The 24,593-nt window shown below is 34.3% G+C and overlaps 1 protein-coding gene across 1 annotated transcript; it reads right to left on the bottom strand.

Annotated features, from left to right (window-relative positions):
* Positions 1-10,982: 10,982 nt before the first annotated feature.
* On the bottom strand, positions 10,983-12,540 carry LOC121238494 (phospholipase A(1) DAD1, chloroplastic-like). The gene has a single exon (XM_041135382.1). It carries the CDS (start codon positions 12,477-12,479, stop codon positions 11,193-11,195), a length of 1,287 nt encoding a protein of 428 aa, XP_040991316.1. The 5' UTR covers positions 12,480-12,540; the 3' UTR covers positions 10,983-11,192.
* Between the last annotated feature and the right edge of the window lie 12,053 nt (positions 12,541-24,593).

Genomic DNA, 24,593 nt, shown 5'->3' with positions numbered 1-24,593 from the left:
GGTTTAAAGCATAGCAGCGAGTTAATGTCAGCGTCGTAGAACAGCTTGATGACTTTTGAGTTTCGATGCACAACATATATATCTCTAGTAAAATAATCTTGTCATTTGAATTACCCCATATTTTTTTTTTTTCCCTTTCTGAGCCAAACTGGATAGGAATGAAGGAGATTTCGGCACTTTCTATCTAGATGTGATCATAGATTGACTCGTATTCATAGGCATTCTTTCAAGATAGATCAAGTCATAAGTAACATGACTGAAACCCCTCCGAGGTTAGGATAATAAGCATGATCAGTCTTTTTATAGGTGCAGCTGAAACCAACTCAATAACAAGAAGGCTGCGTGGGGATGTTGAGTTCAGTTGAGTTTAGTTCTTTATGAATAATAGTGAGTTGAGTAGTGGATGGAGTTATGTTGGGTCCATCTAAAATTGAGTTTAAAGTGTTTGGATGTTAAGATGAGTTTAATATTTTTTATTGAAAGTTGAAAAAGGTTGTGGGTCTCACGTATAAAGATATGTTAAGTTGAAAAAGGACGTGAGTTTTACGTATAAGAAAGTTTTGAGTTGAGATGAGTTTAGTAATTTGAGAGTTTAGTATTTAGATGTTAGATTTAACTTAAAATTAAACTGAATTTAGTCGAGTCTTGCAATCAAATGCAACTAAGTAAGGTACACCCAAAACTTACCCACCACTTATAGTTGTGACTTGGAACCAACTTAAATGACTTTAAGCAGGATAAAATTAAGAACCTGTGGCAGAGAACGCATCAAAAGAGTGCACATGTTAAAGAAGGTAGCCTTCCGGGATATCCCAATGCTTATTATTTGCAGAAGGCCACCGACCTTTCAAACCTCCAAAAACTTTCCCATGCAGACGGCTCTTTACTTGGAACCATTTTGCATCGAAATGTCAAGCATAAGTGCTTTATTAAGACTCGTAACCTTTTGGTTGTGGCATGTTCCACGTTTTGGTTTGAGTAAAAGGAGGACTTGTCGTTGGTTGATCGTACTTCTTAAGCTTTTCAATCGACGGTTCAACGTCAAAATATACAAGAGTATCAATTCTTGGCAATTAATTAAAGTTGCGGCGCAGCACACGCGTCGTAATTGCTTCGACCGTCCACTTCCTCATCAAGCTCTTCTCTTGATTTTTTTTTCCCCTTTGATCGGATGAAATCTCTTTTTGTTCATAGACGTATTTTGAAAAGACAAATGAGCGTTTTTTATTTACAAAGCAGGACAAAAAAACTTGTTTTGACATGTTTTTCGTTTTTTATTTACAAAGCAGGACAAAAAAACTTGTTTTGACATGTTTTTCCTACATGATTACTAAAATTTCGGTACTGTAGCTTTGGCGAAAAGCTTATAATATCCTACGGATTGGGTGCCCATCAATTTCATTAATTATTACCCTTTCCCAAACCAATAAGAAAGTAACTCGGTAAACTTGTGGGGCTACGTACATCAGCATGCTAATCTAAGGGTACGCTCAGCTTGTATGTTAAGAATATTTTAGATTATTTATGAATAGTAATGAGATAATTTATAAATAATAATAAAATAATAGTGATTAGTTTGTAAATAGTAACGAAATAGTTTGAGATAGGCTAAGCTCCCAAACACAATTTAGATATCTCAGAATATTTGTGAATAATACTGAAATAATATGTGAATAGTAATAAAATTATTTGGATTGAAATATTTTATTAGGTTTTGGATAAAAAGAGAGAAAAAATTGAATAAAAATATTATAAAGTTAAAAAATTGTTTGAAATTAATTTTTTAATATTATTTTTATTTTAAAATTTAAAAAATATATATTATTTTTTATATTTTGTTTGAAAGTTTTGAAAAAATTGTATTGAATTTTGTATTTAAATAATAATTAGATAATGATTAAATAAATAAATTTAAAATTTAAAACTAAAAAATATTTTATATTTAAATAATGTTTAGAAAAAAAAAAATGCAAGAATATCTAAAAATACTTGTTACTCAGATAAAGCTTAGGGTTTCCTCGATATGCTGGATCACTGCCTTGGAAAGGATTGCATGAGTGGAGCAGAGATTAGGGTACTTTTTCATTGGCCTTGAAAAAGTAGCACTCGCTAGAGGATACGGTTCTCTCTCCAAATATTATCATGTGTGGAGGGTCACGTTATTCCACTGACAGGAATGATCATCACCTACTCATTGGAAAGGAAAGTGTGTAGGCATACATAAGAATCTGCAGGTAGCTAGCTAGCCAAGGCCTCCCTCCGTCGGCTCACCACAAAAATAAATGGGACCCGATCCTTCAGTTTATTTTGGAAATAACTCTCTCATTTGGATGATGCTGGGGGCTCCCGCTGGGTTCTGTTTTTTCATGTGTTTCTTTTTAGATTATTTTTTATATAGATTTTTTAATATTTTTTAAAAATAAAATAAATTTAGAACATTATTAAAAAATAATTTCTTAATCAAAAAGTAAAAAAAAAATTATTAAAAAATACTTTCTTAATCACGAAATAGAATAAAAATTATTTTTTCTTTTACTTTATGATTAAGAAAGTATTTTTTAATAATATTATAATTTTTATTTTATTTTTTAAAATATTTAAAATTATGAAAAAATATATATATATATAAAAGAAACTAAAAAAACCCATATAAAAAAACATTAGAGCCCATCGGGAGGCCCTAGCGAGGCATCTAGCATTTTCCTTCTCATTTATACAAAGACATGCACGCAATTATATATATATATATATGTTTCATTTTGCTGTGATGACAGAGTCTGAGACCGTTTTATGGGATATGCTATTTTTATTGCTTTTTAACATTTTAGAGTTAGAATATATAGATTGCAAATTTTGTATCGTTGGAATTTGTCTTCCAAAGATATATATTACTGTTCATGACCACATTTTCCACATTGGAGGGTGAGCATTCATGCATGTTTTCTTTTGCATTCTTTTGGCCGCAATCTATTTATCATCCTTGCTAATACAGTACGTGTACACGCTTGTATGTTCCTTTTCAATATGATCTAATATATATTTTCTAGTATATTGTGATCATCAGCATCCCTAATTATCTAGATCAAGGCTAATCCTTTATTGATACGCAAAAATCTAGCTAGCTAGGCATTGATCATCTTGATGCATGCAGTACAAAGGGAAGAGAGAGAGAGAGAGAGAGAGTAAAACATGATGCATGTACTTTATTTCATTGGAAAAATACTTGTTGAAAGCGCCTGGTACAAACGGCATACAAACGGAGCTGACGTGGAAACCACTCAGTCCAAACCCTCCAAATTCGAAATAATACTAGGTTGTGAGAGAGAGCTGATGAGAGATTAAGACCGAGTTGATGAGAGAGAAAGATTAAGTTGATGAGAGAGAGGTGACCCGAACAACCCGAGGAGCAAGAGAGAGAGAGAGAGTTGTTGTTGAGAGAAGAAGACTGAGCTGATGAGAGAGAGATGACCCGAGGAACGAGAGATAGAGAGAGTTGATGAGAGAGAGAAAGCGCTGATGAGAGAGAGTTGATGAGAGAGAACATGTGTATTTAGAGAAAGAGTAAACAATTCATTTTAAATCTGACGTAACATAAACGATTGCATGCTGATTGTATCTAACAACTGTATATAAAAGAACTGATTCATTTTAAATCTGACATGACATAGACGACTGCACGCCGGTTGTATCTAACGATTATATATAAAAAAACTGATTCCATTGAAAACCACAAGCTAGCTAGGAAAGAAAAAAGAAGAGAAAATCCTCACGTTTAATTTAGAAAAACAAATCAATGATAATGTAAAGATCAATAGTAATGAGCAAGTCGGGATCTTTTTTTTTTTTTTTTTCTTTTTAGTTGTGCTACAGCGGAGCGAGCAAAGATCAATTAACCCCTACGTACATAGGTTACAGTACTAACAAAGATCGACGATCTCAGATATAATAACATAAATGATCACTGGTGAGCAGGGCCGTGATAAATTCCGACACGTGAAATTATATCATGTTTCCTTCTAAAATATTAAACACGCGGTCTTCATAATTTGGGAGGGAGGGTAGCCACGGCCACATGATCCTCTCTCCCAAAAGAAAAATATCCTTCGTCTGGGTTGGCGTAATCAGCTACAGAAGCAAGCTGCTGCGTACGTGAGTGGCCGTACCCTATTAATTGAGACATCCGGAAATAGAGAGAGTTGCAATTAGTACAGTACCTCTCCTTCATGCTTCATGATCTACTACCATTGGATCGGTCCAAGTACTGGTACTTACATTTTAATTTGCATGCATGAATAATGTCAAACACGTGAATGATACATATATATTATCATCCTCTTATATTTCCTTAGGGTGCTACCCAGGCCGTTTGCCCCATTCCCGCACCTAGACCCCAACATGGGGCAGGGGGTTGCCTCTCCAAATCCGGCCCTGCACCTTGGGGGTGTGTTGCCCCGTTCGCATGTCAGGGGCCGGGGGGTGGATTGGCCCCCTAGTCCATCCATCGATCCCCCACCGCCCACTGCCAACCCATGACGGAAAGCAACCGGGAAATACTAAAAAAAAAAAAAAAAAATCACTAATACATCCACAACAAATCGAAAATATATATATATATATATATATATATATCATATGATAGAGAAATACCTTGGAAGGGAGAGAGATAGAGAGAAATAGTTGTCTTGGGGGTGGGGAAGAGACTCGACCTCTACGTGGCACAGTGCCATGTGATCGCACCACCACTGTGCTCTGGGAGGGGCTGAGAGCAGTGAGAGGCAGGAACAACCACACACAGAGAGAGAAAATAGATGGGGGAAGGGTTAGGTTTAATTATAATCTAACCCTAAACAACGTCGTTTATGATGTATTATTTAAAAATAAAACCTAAGCTAAAATCATAATGTCATTTTATTAACAGATTTTTTTTAATATATATATATATATATATATATATATATATATATATATATATTGGTAATAAGAGAAGAAGGACTGAAGAAGAGGAGAAGGAATGGGAGATGGAAGCAATTAGAGTAAATGCACAATAATAAAATTATGCAGCTCAAAATATTAGGCGGTTAAACCGGCCAAATCCATGTATGTATATGCAAATTTAATTGCAATAAACATTTATATTAACATAAGCTTTTAAAATTACAAAAGCTTAAAGTAATTACAGGCACAAGATAGTGCAGATTTACACTTACAAATTAGGAGACTCAGAGTTAGGGAGAGAAGATAGGAGGTTTCTCTCGAATGTGAGTTCTGCCTAAGCTCAATGGCAGGTTGCTCCTTTTATAACATAAGGAGATCCTATTTACAATTATTAAAACAATAAAAGTAAATCAATTTGTGAGCAAACAGTGGAGACTGTTTAGGCACGGGCACAGAGTATCATCATTGTGTCTTCCAGCTGTCTCTGGCTGCTTTCGGCACAAGGTGACAAAATAGGATTCAGTCGTTTCTGTGTCTTCCAGCTGTCTGCTTTGGGCACAAGGCGACGAATATCTTTAAAAAAAAACTTTGGCTAGTCTTGTTTGATCTCAAGTAGTAGTCAATCATCATCCAACCTTGGGGTATCTGGTGAATCATGACCAAATAAATTACTGTATGAAGCCACTGAAGACGCTTCTAAATTCTTACCGTCTTCAGACTTGTTGCTCAGGGACTTAGACAGTTGTTGTTCCAGCAATTTTATTAAATTCTTTTTATCAAGTCTGTTTAAGATATTATCTTTGGTAGACTTAGAGGATTTCTTTGAGGATGAGCCAGTGGCTTTTCCATTTGCTGAAGTAGTTGGTGAATTAGGGGCCTGAATCATTAAGGGTATTCAGGAACAGGTGAACCAGTCTTGATTGCTGGGAATTCCTTCTTATCTTGTAGATCAGGGGTGACTTGAGGGAAATCCTTAATCATCTGGCTGATAACCTTATCAGCATATCCAAACTTATCCCACCATTTTGTGAAATAAGCACGGGATATGATATTAGCATTTTTCTCATAACTCCATTTGAAGATCCATGGAAGCTTGTAATTCTTGCAAAAATGAAGTTCATAAGGGAACATTACAGAATGTCGGTTTAACTTTGTACCCGCAATATTCGTGTAATGTGTAAAAGCTCTTGCGAGCTGCTTAGGGAAGTTCTGGGGAATTAAACCATATCGGTCCCACCATTGGAGAAACCAATAAGGAAAAGTTTATTTGAATCTTGTATCAAAGTTGATGAACCAAAAGTGACTCATATCAGGTACCTGAAAAAAATGAAGCGATTCCAGGCAGTAACTTAATCAAAATAATTATAACTCAGTGTTGTATCTGAGAGTCTTTTGGTGGTCCAGGGATTGGTTCCCCATTCTGCTTCTGTAATGACTCGGAGTATGTAAGCACTGTGGTAAATTAATTTTGTGGAATCATTCTTATCATAGATTGGTTTTATGATAAGAGAGTTGGTGAGAATCAGGATACTAGAATAGTATTGAAGGTTCTTTGAGGAATCTTCAGATATCCAGTGAAAATTAGGTAGAAAATAGGAGGAACCAATTTTGAAGGAATCTGCTGATGTAGACCGATTTGGTTCTACATAGAACAGATTTGTAACAAAAGGCTTTCTCAAATATTCAGATTTTCTTTTTGGGAGGAAAAACTAAGAAGTAATAGGAGCAGTTCCTTTTGATGCAATTGTTTTTGTATATAGATCAAAAGGCATAAAAATCGTTGACGCAAAGGTCGCAGGTTGCGCAATTTTACCAAGAAGTGTGTACCTATTGGCAATATCCAGTGCTATGGAAGGAGCACTGGGCACAAGGATGGATCCAGACTCATTCTTGATGAATTTTATACTGGGAAGTGGTGGTGGAGGATTAACTCTCTGTTTTTCTTTTCCTTTCTTTTTGCTTATAGTTGGGTGTCTGCAAAAATTCATGGGTAATAAAATGAGGGATAGAATTATTAGTGCCTTTGATATATTCAATGTCAAAATAAAAAACACTTAAAATACCTTGCCATCGTGTAAAAATGTGTTTTGATACAATGTTTTCAACATCTTTTTCTAAAATAAATTTAGCACTCATGCAATCAATACGTAATAAAAATTTCTTGTTAAAAATAAAACCTAAGCTAAAATCATAATGTCATTTTATTAACGGATTTTTTTAATATATATATATATGTATATATATATTTATAGATAATTATAAATAATAGTGAGCAGAGCCGAGGTATTATGCGGGTGGGCCTGGACCTAGCCCGGCCCTACTGATAAATTCTTCCGACAAGTGTATTTATTTATTTTTTATATATTTTTTTAATCATCTTAAACATTTAAAAAATATTATAATATTATTAAAAATATTTTCTTAATTGCTAAGTAAAAAAAAATATTGAAATCTCTGGAGACACTTGGCATTTCCGCTTAGACTTTCACCCAAGATTCTTTATATTAAGAAATGCATGCACATATATAAGACGTACGAAACTATGCTTAGCTATTGTAGTTATAATATTATTTGTTACGGTTGGTATAGTATTAGATTTATATTTAAATAATTGTGTATCAACGTACGTACGTACTTACTAGTGTCAAATGATCACGAGATTGATGAGTGACGTGGGATCCTTTAAAATTTTTTTAACATGAATATTTAAATATATATATATATATATATAATGAATTCGAAAATATATCAATAAATACAGTATAATTAATTTCATCTGTACATAATTTCTCTCCTATTCTAACCCGAGTTTGGATTACAATAATTCTAGAGGATTATAATCCACTAAATAGATAAATACTACCATTCCAATTAGTAACGTAAAGAAGGAAAATCTAAAAAAGAAAAAGAAAAAGAAAAAGAAAAAAGAGAACCGACCTTTAGACCATTCAACTTTACCACACAAACGGCAACAGATCATTTTCTAGTACTGGGGGAAAAATAGAGGAGATTTGAAAAAAGGGATATATATATATATATATATATATTTTGTCTTTAGGATAGTGTCAGCATTGAGAGTAAGAAGATTCTGATAATGATGGGGATAGAAGAAGAATGAAAAGTGGGGTTTTGAGAGGACATACAGCAAATTAAAAGGCTGCTTTCTTTTGTTTTGTAATAAAATTCTCAACGACTTTTTTATAAATATAGAGCTAGCAGGCTGTGGCAAATGGCATGTTCCACATTGTTCTTAATTATTCTGTGCACAAGACTGTTGAATTTATTGAATGGTTTTTTTAAGAAATAATTTAGCTATATTTTATAAAAATAAATTTATAAATTAATATTAATTGATATGACATCACATTATACTGTGGAGATCAGCATTTCTTCAAACTTCAAGAATCAAAGTCACTCACCGAAGAGATCAGCGCTAGCTAACGCGTTGTACCTACTCGGTCTTTTATACCGTCCATATTGCTATGATAATGCTATCCAACCATTTTAACTTTCAGCTTTTCTCCCTCTTACTTTTCCAACCTCACTCCTCTTTTCTTTTTTAATTTATTTATTTTAAGATTGCGTCTCAGTAAATAAAATATTTTCAAGTATTATGTAAATAGTAAAATAATAATAATAATAAAATATTAAATAACAATAAATAATAATAAAAAAATATGTAAAAATAATAATAAAATATTCTGATAATACATTCCCGTATCTAAATTAGGCCTAAATGGTTATAAAAATAATAATTATAAAATCTAATAAATAGATTGTTTTACTGCAAATTGTTGATCTGATTGACCTGACCACTTATGCTTTTGTTAATGGGGGATAATAATGTACATTCAAGACTTGAAGAGATAAATAAAAAATAAAAAAAAAATAAGACTGAAATTTAACAGAGATCGACTTTAATATAAATGAAGTTCAAATATACAAGCTTTGTCGTAATCATTTCCATTCATGTTGTTCTTTCTGCCTTTTTTTTTCTCTCTTTTATTTATTGGCTTTCTTAATTATCTTCACATCAAAACCTAAATAAAATATTTCATTTTTGTGACCCATGGTTTGGAACATAAATTAAAATTAACCCACTATATCAAGTATTTTTTTTTTCTTACTTAATTCACATCACAAAGCAACTTTTTAAATTATTCTTAGACTGTATCTCAATTTATCTCAAACAAATTATTGACAGAATCTACTATTTTTTCAATTTCACATAAAAAGTTAAAATATATCTCGACCTATTTTATATATTCAAATACATATATATTTCAATAGAAAAATTCTATACATCATACTACAATCTCATTTTCATTCTATTAAGTATGATGTGACACAATTATTACCATTAAATAATCATTTATTGCATGTTTTTTTATCATCTAATAGTGGATGAATGTGCCACATATCACTTAGCATGATTAAAATAGATGAGTGTGTTGTATAGCATTACTCATCTCAATATATTTCATAAATTTAAATAAATTTCAATAAGATCCACAAAACACTTCTATTTATAGACCAACTCATATCATCAAAAATCATCTCAATACACAAATACTAAACATCCCCCAACCCCACATCGGCCCCCCCCCCCCCCCCCCCCAACCAAATGCATGTATAAGTAATGACGACAAGATCAGTATAATGTAATGTGTTATATAATTATGCATGAGTTTGACATGCATGGAAACGTCACTTTCACCGGTTCATCGCTTGGCGTTTTATGCATCCAATTAAAATAAGTACATTTGGGAAATCTTCAAACTTGATTTGATGGAAGGCCACCCTACGCGACCACCGTCTAACTTAATTGAGTCAAAACGTTCAAATTCATTTACTCCAATATTCCAGTCATTCAGATTACTTGTTAATTAACCACTTGATCATCTAATAAGCTTAATTTTTAAAATTATTTTTGTAATGCCTAAAATCTTCTAATAAAATATATTCTTTTATAAAAAAAAAATGAGCATAAACTAATTCTAGTTTTGGGAACCCTTTTTTTTTTTTTTTAAATTATAGGCACATGCAGTGAGAATAAGTGACGCTTTGTACTTAGCTAGAGACGAAACCGGAATTAAAAGTTTAGAGGAGTCGAATACTATAGGTCAAAAATAAATAGTTGAATTGGAGAATTTTAGAAATATCTTTAACTAACTGATAAAAAATGGAGTAAAAAATAAGAAAAATAAATTTTAAATTTGCATTCTTTCATGAATACAGATAATTTTACATCTAAAATTTTCATATGTTGCAATTAAGAGAAGATTGAACTATATAGGAATTATAAAACAGTGGTAATATATGTAAATTACCATAAACCTCGTTTGTTTTCAGGAAACATCTCATCTCATCTCATCTCATCTCACTTCATCATTACAACTTTTCTAAATTTCCACACAAAATAAAATAAACAATTCAACTTTTTCAAATCTCAAAACAAAAATAATATTAAAAAATATATTCTAACAATATTTTATTCAACTTTTTAACTTTAATCTCATCTCATCTCATCTCATCTTTGAAAACAAACGAGCACTAAGTTTTGTATTTTGCGGAATAATGTATAGCAGCATTGACATATATTTAAAAGTTTTTAAGCAGCACATTTGCATACTTTGTAGCTAACTATCAAGTGAACGTGGGGTATTTTGTTAATTTTCACCTAGATAGTTACAAACTTTAAAAGAGAAATAATCTAATGTGAATATTATATTTTAATTTGATTTTTTGAAATAAAACAGCAAAATAAAATATAGTTATCATAAAATTTAAGTGAGATCAAATTCTAATTTGATAATATAAAAAAAAAAAAAAAATCTATCAAAACATGACAATTTGCAAGGCATCATTTAACACTGACCATTTAAGATCATTGGCCAGTATTAGTTACGAATTGTGGATAAGACTAAGAACAAAAGTATAAAAAATTAGAAAAACAAATATACAAATTAGTCAAGATTATACTTTTTGGGTCCGAGCCTTGGGGGGTCCCATTGGATTAATTATTATCTGAGATGAAAGAATAACATTGCAAAATATAGCATGAATGGGTAAAGAATCGTCTGATTCCCTTTACAAAAGAAAAAAGTTTTCCGTACAAAAGTGTCAAACAAATGTACAACGTGCACATAATTCAATTAATTATGTGCATATGATCGATGGGGTCAAAAGACTCAAAATTACTCAAAACCCCATGTATTAGATCACTAGGTTGGATTGATCTACTCAGCTGCACTGATCTACGTATGCGCGGTAGCTCTGAAAGGACAGGTAGAACTCACAAAACCGTTGACCAAATGAAGATATGTCTTCAGGTCGTGACACGTGGCCATATCACCCTTTTTGATGACGTGGTGCGGTGACTCCCTGCTACTTACTCTAAGCTCTTGTCCGACGTCTGCATATACCCACTGCATCTCTTCCACGCACCTCTGTAACCATCCCGGAAGCCCATCCACGTGTACACCCTGCCTCCTTGCCATCTCACAATCCTTGAACACAAAGCCAGGTAGTTTGGTGATGACATCATCCGAGTTCACAATCCTAAGTATCCTGCTCCCACTCTCTTCCAAGTGGGACCTGAAGCCCTTGTTCCCTACGCGTGGCCCACCGAATGATATCACCGTCACCAATGGCGCTTTTTCATTGGTGGTGAGATCGTATGCAGTGAGTGTGGCCAATGCCGCACCCAGGCTGTGGCCTGTTATCGTGAAGCTGAGGGGCTCGTCTTGATCACCGTATGTTTCGATCAACTTTGCGATCTCTTCCCTCACCATTTCTTGCAAGCTAGGACACGCGTCGGTTCTAGATGTGTAGAGGCTCAAAAATCCGCTCTCTACCATGGGGCCATCCTCCTTGGGAACGTCGCGATGATTAGGTAAATCGGTTAAGGTGGCACGTAGATTCTCGAGCCACTCCAAACATGTTGCTGTGCCCCTATAGGCAATCACCACGTCACGTCGTCCCAACCGGGCGATCTCCTCCTTGTCTTGACAGACCGCCACGTAGCCAATCCAGCTGGACTGGGTGGACACCCAATTGGGGTGGGCCTTGTGAAACCAACGTGGCAACTTGACTCCACAAGTGGCTCGCAGGTTCTTGGTGATTTTATACCCGGTTTCCACAATTCCAGTCCGGCTAAAGAGCGAGTTTCTGGGGTGAAGACACGTGGCATAGGTTGGGGAGGAGGGGTCAAAGTCAAAAGAACGATAAGCTGCCTCGACAAACTTGCCGTAGCGGAGGATTTCGCGGCGTAGGTTATCGTCGAGAGGGTCAAGCAGGCCCTCCCAGTTGTTAATACCCTGCAGCTCCATCCACCTCTTGCCAAGTTTGACGGAGTGAGCAGCAGCGAGGCTGCGCTGTGAGGAGTCGTGCTTGAGGGAGCTGCAGGAGACCTCAAACTGTGGGAATGTGATGCTTTTGTGGTTGGGTGTGGCCGAGATGGAAGAGTAGTAGTGCATGGAAACCGTGCATTTGGATACAGGTGGGGTATTGCATGGCCGAATAGCACCAAAAGCAAGCTTCATTTGCCTAGTGATCAGCTTTGTTTGTTTGTCTTTGAAGCTTGCTTATTTTGGTGGATCACTTCACCAGTAAGTCGCAGTTTGGGAAACTGAAATGCTGGACGGTTTTATTTATAGAGGCAGAGAATGGGAGAGAGAGTATCCTGGACGGTGCATGAAGGAGGAGCTAGGCAGGTGCCTGGATGGTGTGTGAGAGAGGAGAGAGAGAGAGTACGTACAGTTGACGTAAAAGGATACAAAAAATGTGAGGGTCAGAGAGAGAGAGAGAGAGAAGCAGAGTCGCTACAAAATAGGAGAAGCAGATCATTTAGTGGACATTTGACTTCCTTTGTGGACCCAAGAATTAAAAAGAAAAATTAAAATTAAAATTGTATATATGAGAAAGTTGTCTCTCCGACCAGAGGGCGTATCGAGGGACACGTGCTTTCAATACGACGCGTACCCATGGTCAGCTCATCTTACTCGGCGAGGTACGAACCATTATTAGAGCCTTCTTTCTTTCTTTCTTTCTTCTTCTTCTTCCCTATTTTTTTTAATTATTATTATTTTTATCTCTTTGCTTTTTTTATACATGACTGCATAACTATGCATATGTATGTGTTTGTCTTCCACACGAAAGAAGTATGTATTCTTTCTTGGATTATTAGCAAATTAATTAATTTACTAAATAAAAATATTATAATTACGTTTATTAAGAATATAATACAAATAATTAAATTTATACATTTATATCATCTTAAACTTTTGAGATAAAGTAGTGATTTTACATGATATCATAGAAAACATCTTCTGTTCAAATTCTAATTTTACACTCTATCTTATTTAATTAAATATTTTACGTATTAAGCATACTCATTGAAGGGTATAGATGAACAATTCATATATATCATCCTATCAAAAGCAGTACAACAAGCAATTTCCCTCCATCTCAAATCAATCATTTTAGAAGGAGATGTTGATTTTCTGGTCACAACAACCAACGAAATGCTAACATCACATCAGATGGGCAAAGTTTACTGATCATTGAGGATATTCATCTTGGATTAAAATCCTTTGATCATTGAAAAGTTCAACAAATCTATCGATCACAAGATCAATTTGCGTGTTCAATTGCGCAGTGGGTTGAGACCAATCTTCTTATTTCTATATATGCTCTTAGCTATTCTTCCTAGATGTATTCTCTTGATACATAGCGGAAAGGATCTACCTCTTAACTATATCATATGAATCTTTTATTCTAATAATATTATACTTGCTTGATTAGAGAAAAACAAAGAGTATTAAAACCAGCATTTTTTCTAGAATGTACATTTTTTTTCATTTATGACGAGTGAACAAAGGTCCATTTACACCATAATAATGCATAAACTTTCTGTAGATGAGCTCCTTACACGGATTATTATAGTTTAATTATCAAGTTGTTGTTATCTCCTTTTACTACGTCGGACCCGAAATAATAACATTTTCTTTATCAATTATTCCCCCAAAGCAAATTATGTAAGTTTGAAACTTCTCTTCACTCTTCCACAGAGAGAGAGAGAGAGAGAGAGATCGTGCATGCAAATCAATATCGAAAAGGTTGAATTAATGATGAAGATTTCTCTGATTTCACACAATTAAGATGGTCCTTAATTACCAAGTGATCATCACATGATGAGCCGCCATTAGCTGGGAAGCATCGAGTTATGGCATGCATGCAGTATTACGCTCCCAGCCTTAGTTTCTATATATAATTCCTACAGTAAAATGAGATATTGAAAATAGGATATCTTTTGCCTTTTCTGTGGTTGGGTGCAGGGGGTGGGGACGTTACAATATATAAATGTGTTATCGCCATATGCTCACTTCAACTCTCGGTTTCCTATAAGCGCTAGCTACTATTTTTTCTCCCTCCTACTTTTTCTCTTTGTACACTTTTTTCTTTTAAGAGGACGGAACTCTAATTTTATTGATTATCCTCACTTTTGATGGAGGAAAATCGTAATTACAATTGGATACCTGAGGGTTATATATCATCTTAAATTCTAAAATCCAGGTAACAAAACGAATTGCAAAAACACAAAGGAAAACTGCTAACCTTAATCCAATAGGAATACCCAACAAATCAAAACACAAAAGTGCGGGCTAACAAGACCTGCAATAAAAAAAGACAAAATAAAGCATAAATTGTACAACAAACAATAACACAAAAATGTTATTGATCATGTCACGCGTATAACTTGTAAACATGCTTGATCCATTCAAATAGCTCCCATAATGTCTTTTGGAAGGCTGTCTCTGGTATTAAATAAATATTTTGTACCTCTTGTGCCCAATTTAGCTAATTTGTCTGCAATATGGTTTGTTTCCCTAAAAGAATGATAAAGACATATCACCATCGAACGAGCCGTCAATCTAGTCTCTTTCTAGTATCTATGACTATGCCAAGAAACTTACCCATCTTTCTCCCACCAATTAACTACTAGCTTAGAATCCGTTTTAACATCTATGCGATTCTTTTAAGCAGACTTAAACAAGCCTCGCGTCTTCTTTTATGGACTATGTTTTTCTTTTAAGCCTTTTAAAAAATATTTTAATTATAAAAGAATTGCATAAAAATAAATTTATAAAATGACGTGGTATGTTATATTATAAAATTATTTTTATTATAAAATAGATCTAACAGATCACATAAAACTACGTTACTTTATGAATTTATATTTAAGTAATCCATTTTGGTTGGTTAGCACTTCGATCTCTTTTTCAGTTACTTGTATTTATCCCTTAATTTGTACAAGTCTTATCTAAAACAGATATGCATCTGATCTCCACGTGGAAACGATCAAAATTTTCTTGCCTAACAAATGATTTTTGTAAGGATCCTCAATCCGGTGGTAATCATGATGAAAGTAATATATAGGGGCCGGCGCATACATATAAAGTCGGCTTTGTTCTTTTCCCACGGAGGAAAAACTTTGGCTTGATCTCCAAGTGTTTGGATCGAAAAGCTTAATATCCGATTGATATGGATCATGAAAAGATTGGTGGTTAAATTAGGATCACATGACCCTTACGTACGAACGAACAAAGCTACTAAATAAAAAATTAGAAACTAATCCCATTCCCAGCTAGCTAGGAATGTGATTCATGCGACACATATAGTCTTCATGAATATATTAAAAATAAATCAAATGATGGGGAGAGAACTGCATGCATGGAAGCCAAATAAGCTTATATATCAAAGTCACACAAGCGGCCACGCGTGCCTTAAACGACGTCAGGTCTTTCAGTGCACGACTTTCTCGTCTGATCTCTAGCTACGAACTAGCTAGGTTCATGTATTTGCTACTCGATCGATCGATCTCTGTGTGTGTGTGTGACTGAGAGAGAGAGAGGTTGTTATCATTGATCTCATGATCATGATAGGACCCTCGTTCCATCGTCACGTTTTATATATATTATATATCCTCGCGCGGAGCATTAAACTGAAGGAAATAAAGCTACTATCGCAGCATATTGCATGCGCTTGGGGAATTATGCACACAAGAATGACGTGAAATATGTGGGAGAAAGTGGTGAATCAATAAGACTATCTTTGTGGGCCCTTGGAGGACCCCAAGTAGTATTTTAATCATGACCAACAGAATTTAGTACTCCTCCAACATGGAAATTCGGAAGAAATATATATATATATATATATATATATATATATATATATATATATATTTAGTAGATCATATCAGTACCCATGCATGTATGGCATTCGAGCTAGCTCCCACAGAACCCTGCCTGGCCACCCTTTTAAAAAGAAGAACAAGTACCACCCGGCCCGACCTTTTTATGCAATGAATTTCTTCATGGTCATGGCCAGACTGCCAGCTTCTGCGCGCAAAATGCTTCCTTTTTCAAAACCAATTTTGATTACAGCTTAGATAAAGGTATATGTTACTCATGTGTCTCTACTGTTCTAATCTATTCATATTACGGCTTATTAAGATCATATAAAACAAGAATTACTAGGGTCCTCATCAGATATTCAAATATAAGCTACGTACGTACGTACATCAATCAATTAATATTGTTGAATAATAGTGTCTCAGAATATGCAAGAAAGGAAAGAGAGGAAAGAAATATTCCAAAATTGTATTGAATGAGAAACTGAAAATCTATCTATTACAGAGGTACCACATTCTATTTATATACAAATTAGCTAATTACTAAACCTACACGTGGCTTAATAACTTAATACTCCCCCTCAAGATGGAGTGTAAATGTCAATGACACCCATCTTGGAGAGAATACTAGAAAAAGAGTTAAAACCAAGAGGCTTAGTTAGTATATCTGCTATTTGATGAATAGATGAAACATGCAAGGTTTTGATGGTTCCTGCCAAGAGTTTTGCCCGAACAATGTGACAATCTATGTCAATATGCTTAGTTCGTTAGTGAAAAACAGGGTTGACAGATATGTAAACAGCAGCCTCATTATCACAGAAAAGTAAAGCTGGTTTGGTTTGAGAAATAGACAGGTCTTTGAGTAAGTGTTGCAGCCATGTTATTTCACACGTAGTAGTTGCCATCGCACGATATTCAGCTTCTGCTGTGGATCTCGACACCGTGTTCTGTTTCTTGAATTTCCATGAAACAAGTGATTGTCCAAGGAAAACACAAAAACCAGTAATTGACTTCCTCGTGTCTCTGCAAGCAGCCCAGTCTGCATCACAAAAAGCCTTGAGTTGCAAGTCACTTGATGAAGATAAAAATATCCCTTGACCAGGATTGTGTTTGATGTATCTCAACACTCGATGAGTTGCTGCCAAATGAACATCAGTAGGTGCTGCTACATACTGGCTTAAGATTTGAACTGCAAATGACAAATCTGGTATCGTTATTGTCAGATAAACAAGTCTACCCACCAACCTTCTGTAACAGAGTGGATCTTCAAGAGGTGTTCCTTCTGTTTTTGAGAGTCTAAGATTTTGATCCATTGGAAATGAAGCAGGTTTAGATGCTAGGTACCCTGAATCTGATAGTATTTCTAAAGCATACTTCCTCTGTGAAGCAACTATCCTTTTTGTTGATCTTGCAATTTCAAGACCAAGAAAGTACTTCAAAGCTCCGAGATCTTTGAGGTTGAACTGAGAATGAAGAAATTCCTTTAAATCACTTACTGCTGAATCATCATTGCTGGCGATGATGATATCATCGACATACACTAATAAAGCAATGAAGGAATTATTTTTCTGTCTTGTAAACAAAGTTAGATCAGCTGTAGATTGAATAAAACCATGTTTCAATAGAGCAGTAGAAAACTTAGAAAACCACTGCCTTAATGCCTGTTTCAGGCCATATAAAGATTTGTTGAGCTTGTATACAAGCTGATTAGCAGAATCTGACTTGACAGTGGGCATGAACTCCCCCTTGGCTGCAGCACTATTTTGATTAAAATAAAAACCCTGAGGAAGAGACATATAAACTACTTCTTCTAAGTCTCCATGCAAAAATGCATTGTTGACATCTAATTGGTGCAATGACCAGTCTTTAGATGCGGCTATAGCTAAGAGTACCCTGACAGTAACCAGCTTTGCAACTGGTGAAAAAGTCTCCATATAATCCAATCCTTCTTGCTGTGTATAGCCCTTAGCAACTAAGCGGGCTTTATACCTTTCAACAGATCCATTAGAATTGTATTTTACCTTATAAACCCATTTACATCCAATAACATGTTTGTTAGAAGGTAAATGAGTGAGAGTCCAAGTTTTATTATCTTCTAAAGCTTTGATTTTAGCAGCCATGGCATCACACCATTGACTGTGTTGAATGGCTTCTGTAAAGGAATTAAGTTCTTTATGTGAGGATATAGCAAGTGCGAAAGCTCTATGTGAGGTAGACAGATTTGAGTATGATATAAAAGAAGAAAGTGGATATGGAATACCTGAGGATGAATCTTCACTCGAGTTAGATGATGAAGTGGCTTCTGCAGTTGTGGCTAAGCTACAATGATAATTTGCAAGATAAGATGGCTGCTTATGTATTCTAGTAGACTTTCTAGTTGAAGATTGTGATGGAACCTCAGGATTTGATGGAGAATGTATTGGAATTGAAACAGAAACTGACTCAAAATTTTCTGGGATTGAATGGGAAGGAGTCTGAGTTTGAGGATAGTCAAAAGTTGCATTATCTGTTTGTGGGACAGGTAGAACAATTGATTTTGTAAGAAGATCATAACCTGTTTTGAATGGAAAAACAGATTCTCGAAATATAACATCTCTGGACAGAAAAATAACATTGGTTTCCAAATCATAGAGTTTATACCCTTTCGTTCCATGTGGGTATCCAATAAACACACAAGGATGAGCTCTAGGTGCAAACTTTGAGCGATTATGAGATAGAGTTGATGCAAAACATAGACAACCGAACACTCTAAGATTTGAGTAATTTGGTGGCTTAGAAAATAGAACTTCATATGGTGTTTTATTTGATAACAGAGGTGATGGAGTTCTATTGATCAAATGAGTTGCTGTTAAAATGCACTCACTCCAGAAATTGAGAGGTAGATTAGCATGAAATCGTAGGGATCGTGCCACATTGAGTAGATGATGGTGTTTACGCTCAACTACACCATTTTGTTGAGGTGTAGCTCTACAAATTTGTTGATGAACTACTCCTTTAGAAGCATAGAATTTGACATATGAAACTCATTTCCCCTATTAGTTCTAATAACTTTGATATGAATATCAAATTGAGTCTCAATGAGATTAAAAAATGACTGAAGAAGGAATTGAGTGTCAGATTTATTTTTCATTAGATATACCCAAGTACATCGTGAGCAATCATCAACAATTGAAAGGAAGTATCTGAAACCAGTGATAAATTCAACAGCAAAGGGATCCCAAATGTCAACATGAATCAAATCAAAAATTTTATTGCAGATAGAATCACTGGTATTAAATGGCAATCTTTTATGTTTTGCCAATGGACAAGTATTACAATCAAAAGTGGAAGGAGTAGTAACATCAGGAAACAACTTGTGAATTATTTGGATCATTTTTAAGGAAGGATGGCCTAACCTAAAATGGCATAGATCAAAAGAAGAATTGTTTACAGTAGAATTGAAGACAGAAATTTTACTAGAATTAGCAGTAGAATGTTTATAAGATGGTTGAAACAAATACAACCCAGCCACTTGTTTAGCCACTCCAATCGTCTTCCAAGAGTATTGGTCCTGTATGAAACAGAAATCAACAAGAAAAACAAAACAGCATGATTTTTCAGTAAGCTTTTTGACTGATATGAGATTAAAAGAAAAAGAAGGAACATACAAAACATTATCAAGAATCAATGATTCTGATAATTTGACTGTTCCAATGTGTGTTACTGGAACACAGATACCATTAGGCAATTTTACTGAAGTATGTGCAACGGAGACAATTGTAGTGAAATGCGAAAGGGAACTGACCATATGATCAGTAGCACCACTATCAACTATCCAAGAATTTGACTTTTGGAGAACATGATCAAGTGAGTTAACTATACCTGATAGACTCAATGAATTTGCTACAACATTCATTGATGTTGGTTGTTGTGAGGACTTTTGAAGAAATGAGAGAAGTTAATTACATTGTTCTTGAGTAAAGGGGAATTGAGGAGTGGAGTTTGAACCTGCTTCATCAAAGCTATTCAAAGATGTTGAAACTTGATTAACAGAGGATGTTCTTGGCCTTGCATTCTGTCGATACCCTGGAGGATATCCATGCAGTTTATAGCACTTGTCAACCGTATGTCCAGTGAGACCACAATGAGGGCAAACTGGTCGTGATCTTGATTTTTGATAATTCTTGACATTAGTTGAGGAAGTCGATGCAGGGGCCACATTCTTGCTAAACAAAGCAGTAGATTCAGACAAGATTGAAGATCCAACAACTTTCCTTTGTTTCTCTTCTTGAAGAGTAAGAGATAAAACTCTGTCAATGGATGGAATTGGATCCATTAAGAGAATTTGACCCCGAATGTGTGTAAAAGAATCGTTAAGGCCCATTAAAAATTGGACAACATATTCATTATTATGTTGATCAATGATTGTCTTCAAAGCTCCACATGAACAACTTGGCTGACAAATACAACTGGGAATGGGCTTAAATTGGAGAATTCATCCCATAATGCTTTGAGTTTTGTGTAATACAAACTAACAGAACTTTGATCTTGAATTAAGAACGAAAGATCCTTCTTAAGTTGAAAAAGACTCGGGCCATTACCTTGCGTAAACCTAGTCTTTAAATTGTTTCAGACTTCTGCAGCAATGGAAGAACTGATAACACTTGCAGCAATCTCTTGCGTAAGAGAATTTAAAATCCAAGAAAGAACCATATTATTGCATCTAAACCATTGAACATAAAGCGGATTAGATCGATTTGCAGGACAAGAAAAGGTTCCATCAATAAAACTCGTCTTGTTCTTGGCATTGAGGGCCATTACCATCGACCGACTCCAAGTATAATAGTTCTCACCATTCAGAGGTTGAGAAACCAAAACAGATCCAGGACTTTCTCCATGATGAAGAAAATAAGGGTTTGAGAAATCTTTAACAAAAGAACTGGTACGAGTAGAGTTTTCGGGAGCAGGATTTCCACCTTCTGATACCATCTCAGAATATGCAAGAAAGGAAAGAAAGGAAAGAAATATTCCAAAACTGTATTGAATGAGAAACTGAAAATCTATCTTTTACAGAGGTACCACATTCTATTTATATACAAATTAGCTAACTACTAAACCAACACGTGGCTTAATAACTTAATATAGTGAGAACACTTTTTCTTAGATGATCTCCTTAAAAAAACATTACAACATAATGCACATTTGTATCGAACGTTAATATATAATTAATTGGGATTTTTTTGTGCATTTAAAAAAAGCGTACTTCATTTCAGTGAAAATGAAATTGAAGCCCAACATGAGAGATGCATGTACCAAGTGGTCCGATTCGAGATTATTTCCGCCATGTGATAAATGCAACTCCACTCCCTAGCTAATTTGGGTCCCTCACGTTGTACCAGGCTTCATGGTTTCTAGTGTCGGTACTTGTTCATGCATGCGATCCTCTTCGCCATCGACTTCTGAAAATTGAAATAATGGGGAAAAAAAACTTCGTATGATTATTTCAATTAATCTTTTTTCGACGTTTTTTAAAAATATTTCTTCTGATCCTTTTTGAGATCATATAAATTATTGATCAATCTTTTTTTTATTTGGATTTTGTTAATATATATATCATTTTGAATAGATAATGCACGTGCTAATCGATTTATTTTTCTACTTTTTTTACCTGCATCTCTCTTTCTTAAAAGTAGAATGGAAATAGGTTTTAAAGAGATTAAATAAAAAAAAAAATTATCCTCACCGTTTACCATCCTTAATTAATACTATTGGTTTATCAGAGTTTTATTTCTTCAAATTATATTAATATTATTTTTAGGGCATTCCTTTCTACGAGAGCCTTTCAACAGTACTATTATGAGTAATGCTAAATATCATTTTAACATGTACAAGTTCTGCATACTTATTTTAAAAAAATAATGAGATCCAACATTAAAAAAAAGATTTTTTTCATATAAATTTTATATTTATCTATTTTTCAAAATGAGTGCAAAGGACTTCATACCATACAAATCATTTCCCGTACAATCATTCTATAGCGGCCTAGCTAAGGCAAAGGCCATAACCAAATTACTATTAATTTAGTTGGTTCAACTTTGGAATACTGTTATTTTAAGATATCTACATCAAATACTGCTTATATGACATAATTTGATTTAGAAGATAAATTTAAATTTTAAATTGTATAAATTAATCAAATATTATCATTTAAATGATTTGGATGGTATGTTTTACACATCGGTTTAAAAATTTAGTAATTCTTATATTTAACTACAACGATTATGGTCGATCTCTAACGGGTTAAAATTTCAAAATTTAAATTTGGGGTTTAAATGAGATTCGCATTGTACTGATTTTGACTTCGATTCTGGAGTAGTACTGCTTCTAACTTGGACTCCACACTTTTGAAGTCAAAGTAGAATCAGATTAAAAATTGAGAGAGAACAAGAAAAAACACATGTAAAGTGAAAACCCACAATTGAAAAAGAAAGAAAGGGTATCAGCTGGTGGGATTTCAGAGAACATTACCGTCATTTGGTCTAGATATGCTGATTCGAGATCAGGAAAACTCCACGTGATCAACCTCAAATTTCAAGTAAAATTTGACTGCAATATTAAAAATAAAAAATAAAAAGATCTTAGAATCAGAAGCAAAAATCGTCCAATAAAAAAAGAAAATCAAATGTAAATCTAAAGCAGTAAGCGGCATCGTTTGGATAGCTGTTTCAACCCATCTCATTTCATCTTATCTCATCTCATTTTATTGCCAAATATCACTCAAATTCAAATACTTTTCAATTTTAAATTTTCAATTCTCTTATCTAATCATTACAACTTTTTCAAACTTCCAAACAAAACACAAAAAAATAATTCAACTTTTTCAAATTCTAAAACAAAAATTATATTAAAAAATTATATTCTAAGAATATTTTAACTTTATAATATTTTTATTTAGTTTTTTCTCTTTCATTTCTCAAAACCTAATAAAATATTGATCTTAACTCAAACTATTTCATTACTATTTACAGATTTCTCATGTCATGATCTCAATATCTCCTAATTAAGAATCCTCTATATATTGTTGATCGTGATGACCTTCTTGGAATTGTGGATTTAGAGATTCTTGACTTGGGGCTGGACATGAGATTCGTCTTGCTCAGTTAAGAAATTAAAAGAAGAAAAAAAACCTATATATATATATGTATGTAGCCTCATTTTTTTTTTTTTTTTTTTTTGTGTAATCTTCCATGGAACTCATACGCCCCAAGAAATCACTTGAGATTTATACATTGTTGGCATAAAGAGAATGCCGAAAGCTGGTAAATCGGTAATTATAAGGGCTAAATTGTGCTGAGAAATGACATATAGCGAGACTGAGGGGCCATGGAGTGGACGGCGATCGAGGGATCGAGCACATAGAAAGTGAGGAATTGAGGGGATCAAATGAGATAGAGTACCTATTAGAGTCTTCGACTTCTAGTCTTTGCCATTTTGTTTTAGGTCGAGCTTCGACATTAAACTTCGATAATTATTAATATCACAGGTGAGAGCTAGCAAATTAAATGGAGTCAAAGTCTCGATTTTTTGCTATATATATGGTAGTTTTTTTATTAGGGAATCTCCACTCCTCCAATATTTATGGCTTGGATAATATATCCAATATAACACATGATGACTATATATCTTTCGTAGGGGAAAAAAACTACGAAGTAGAGACTTATAGAGAGATCCATAGACCCGATCGATATCGTACGTGGGTGACATAGTACTCCACCAATGATATATATATATATATATATATATATATATATATATAAATAAAAAATAAATAAAAAAAATCAGAATGATTTAAACCCTTTTAGCTGTGAGCCGGAATTTACAGGCCAGCGTCGTTCATTTATTAGTTCTTAGCATGCAAACTCTGGCACCCTCGATCGGCGAGAAGCGACCTGTAAACTGATCAGACAAAAACATATAAAGATGCAAAAAAAAAAAAAGACTAATAGATTCATCCAACGGACAGAAATGGCAGCCACAGATCGGGGTGCTATAATACGAAAAGTGGTAGCCCCATAACCCTCGCAGGAGAAACCAAGAAGACGAGGCAGAGCAAAGCCCCAAATCTAGGATGTATGAACTTCAAACCCTCTTTTGTACTTCAATTTGTCCTTCATCACGGGTTCTTCTATGATCTATTGATTTTTACTTGGATTTCCACATATATATTATTGGGTATGCATTTATTATTATATTGGTCTAGATTAAGTCATCACATGATCATGTATAGCCTAAGAAACCCTAGTAATTAAACACATTTGATGAATAGTACGATCTGTTTGCTAGCTATTAATCTAATACGTTTGATCAGTCAGTAGGTTTAGCACTTGGAAAATTGAGCTCAATCGATCGTAGAACAGTTATTAATGTTGTTAGCAGGTCATCATGTTTACTGGGAACTCGAATAGTAGTAATTAATTAATTAGCA

This window comes from Juglans microcarpa x Juglans regia, chromosome 7D (genome assembly GCF_004785595.1).
Source record: "Juglans microcarpa x Juglans regia isolate MS1-56 chromosome 7D, Jm3101_v1.0, whole genome shotgun sequence".
NCBI lineage: Eukaryota > Viridiplantae > Streptophyta > Magnoliopsida > Fagales > Juglandaceae > Juglans > Juglans microcarpa x Juglans regia.
The sequence above is the reverse complement of the archived record's forward strand: the minus strand, read 5'-3'. Positions and strand labels throughout refer to the sequence as shown.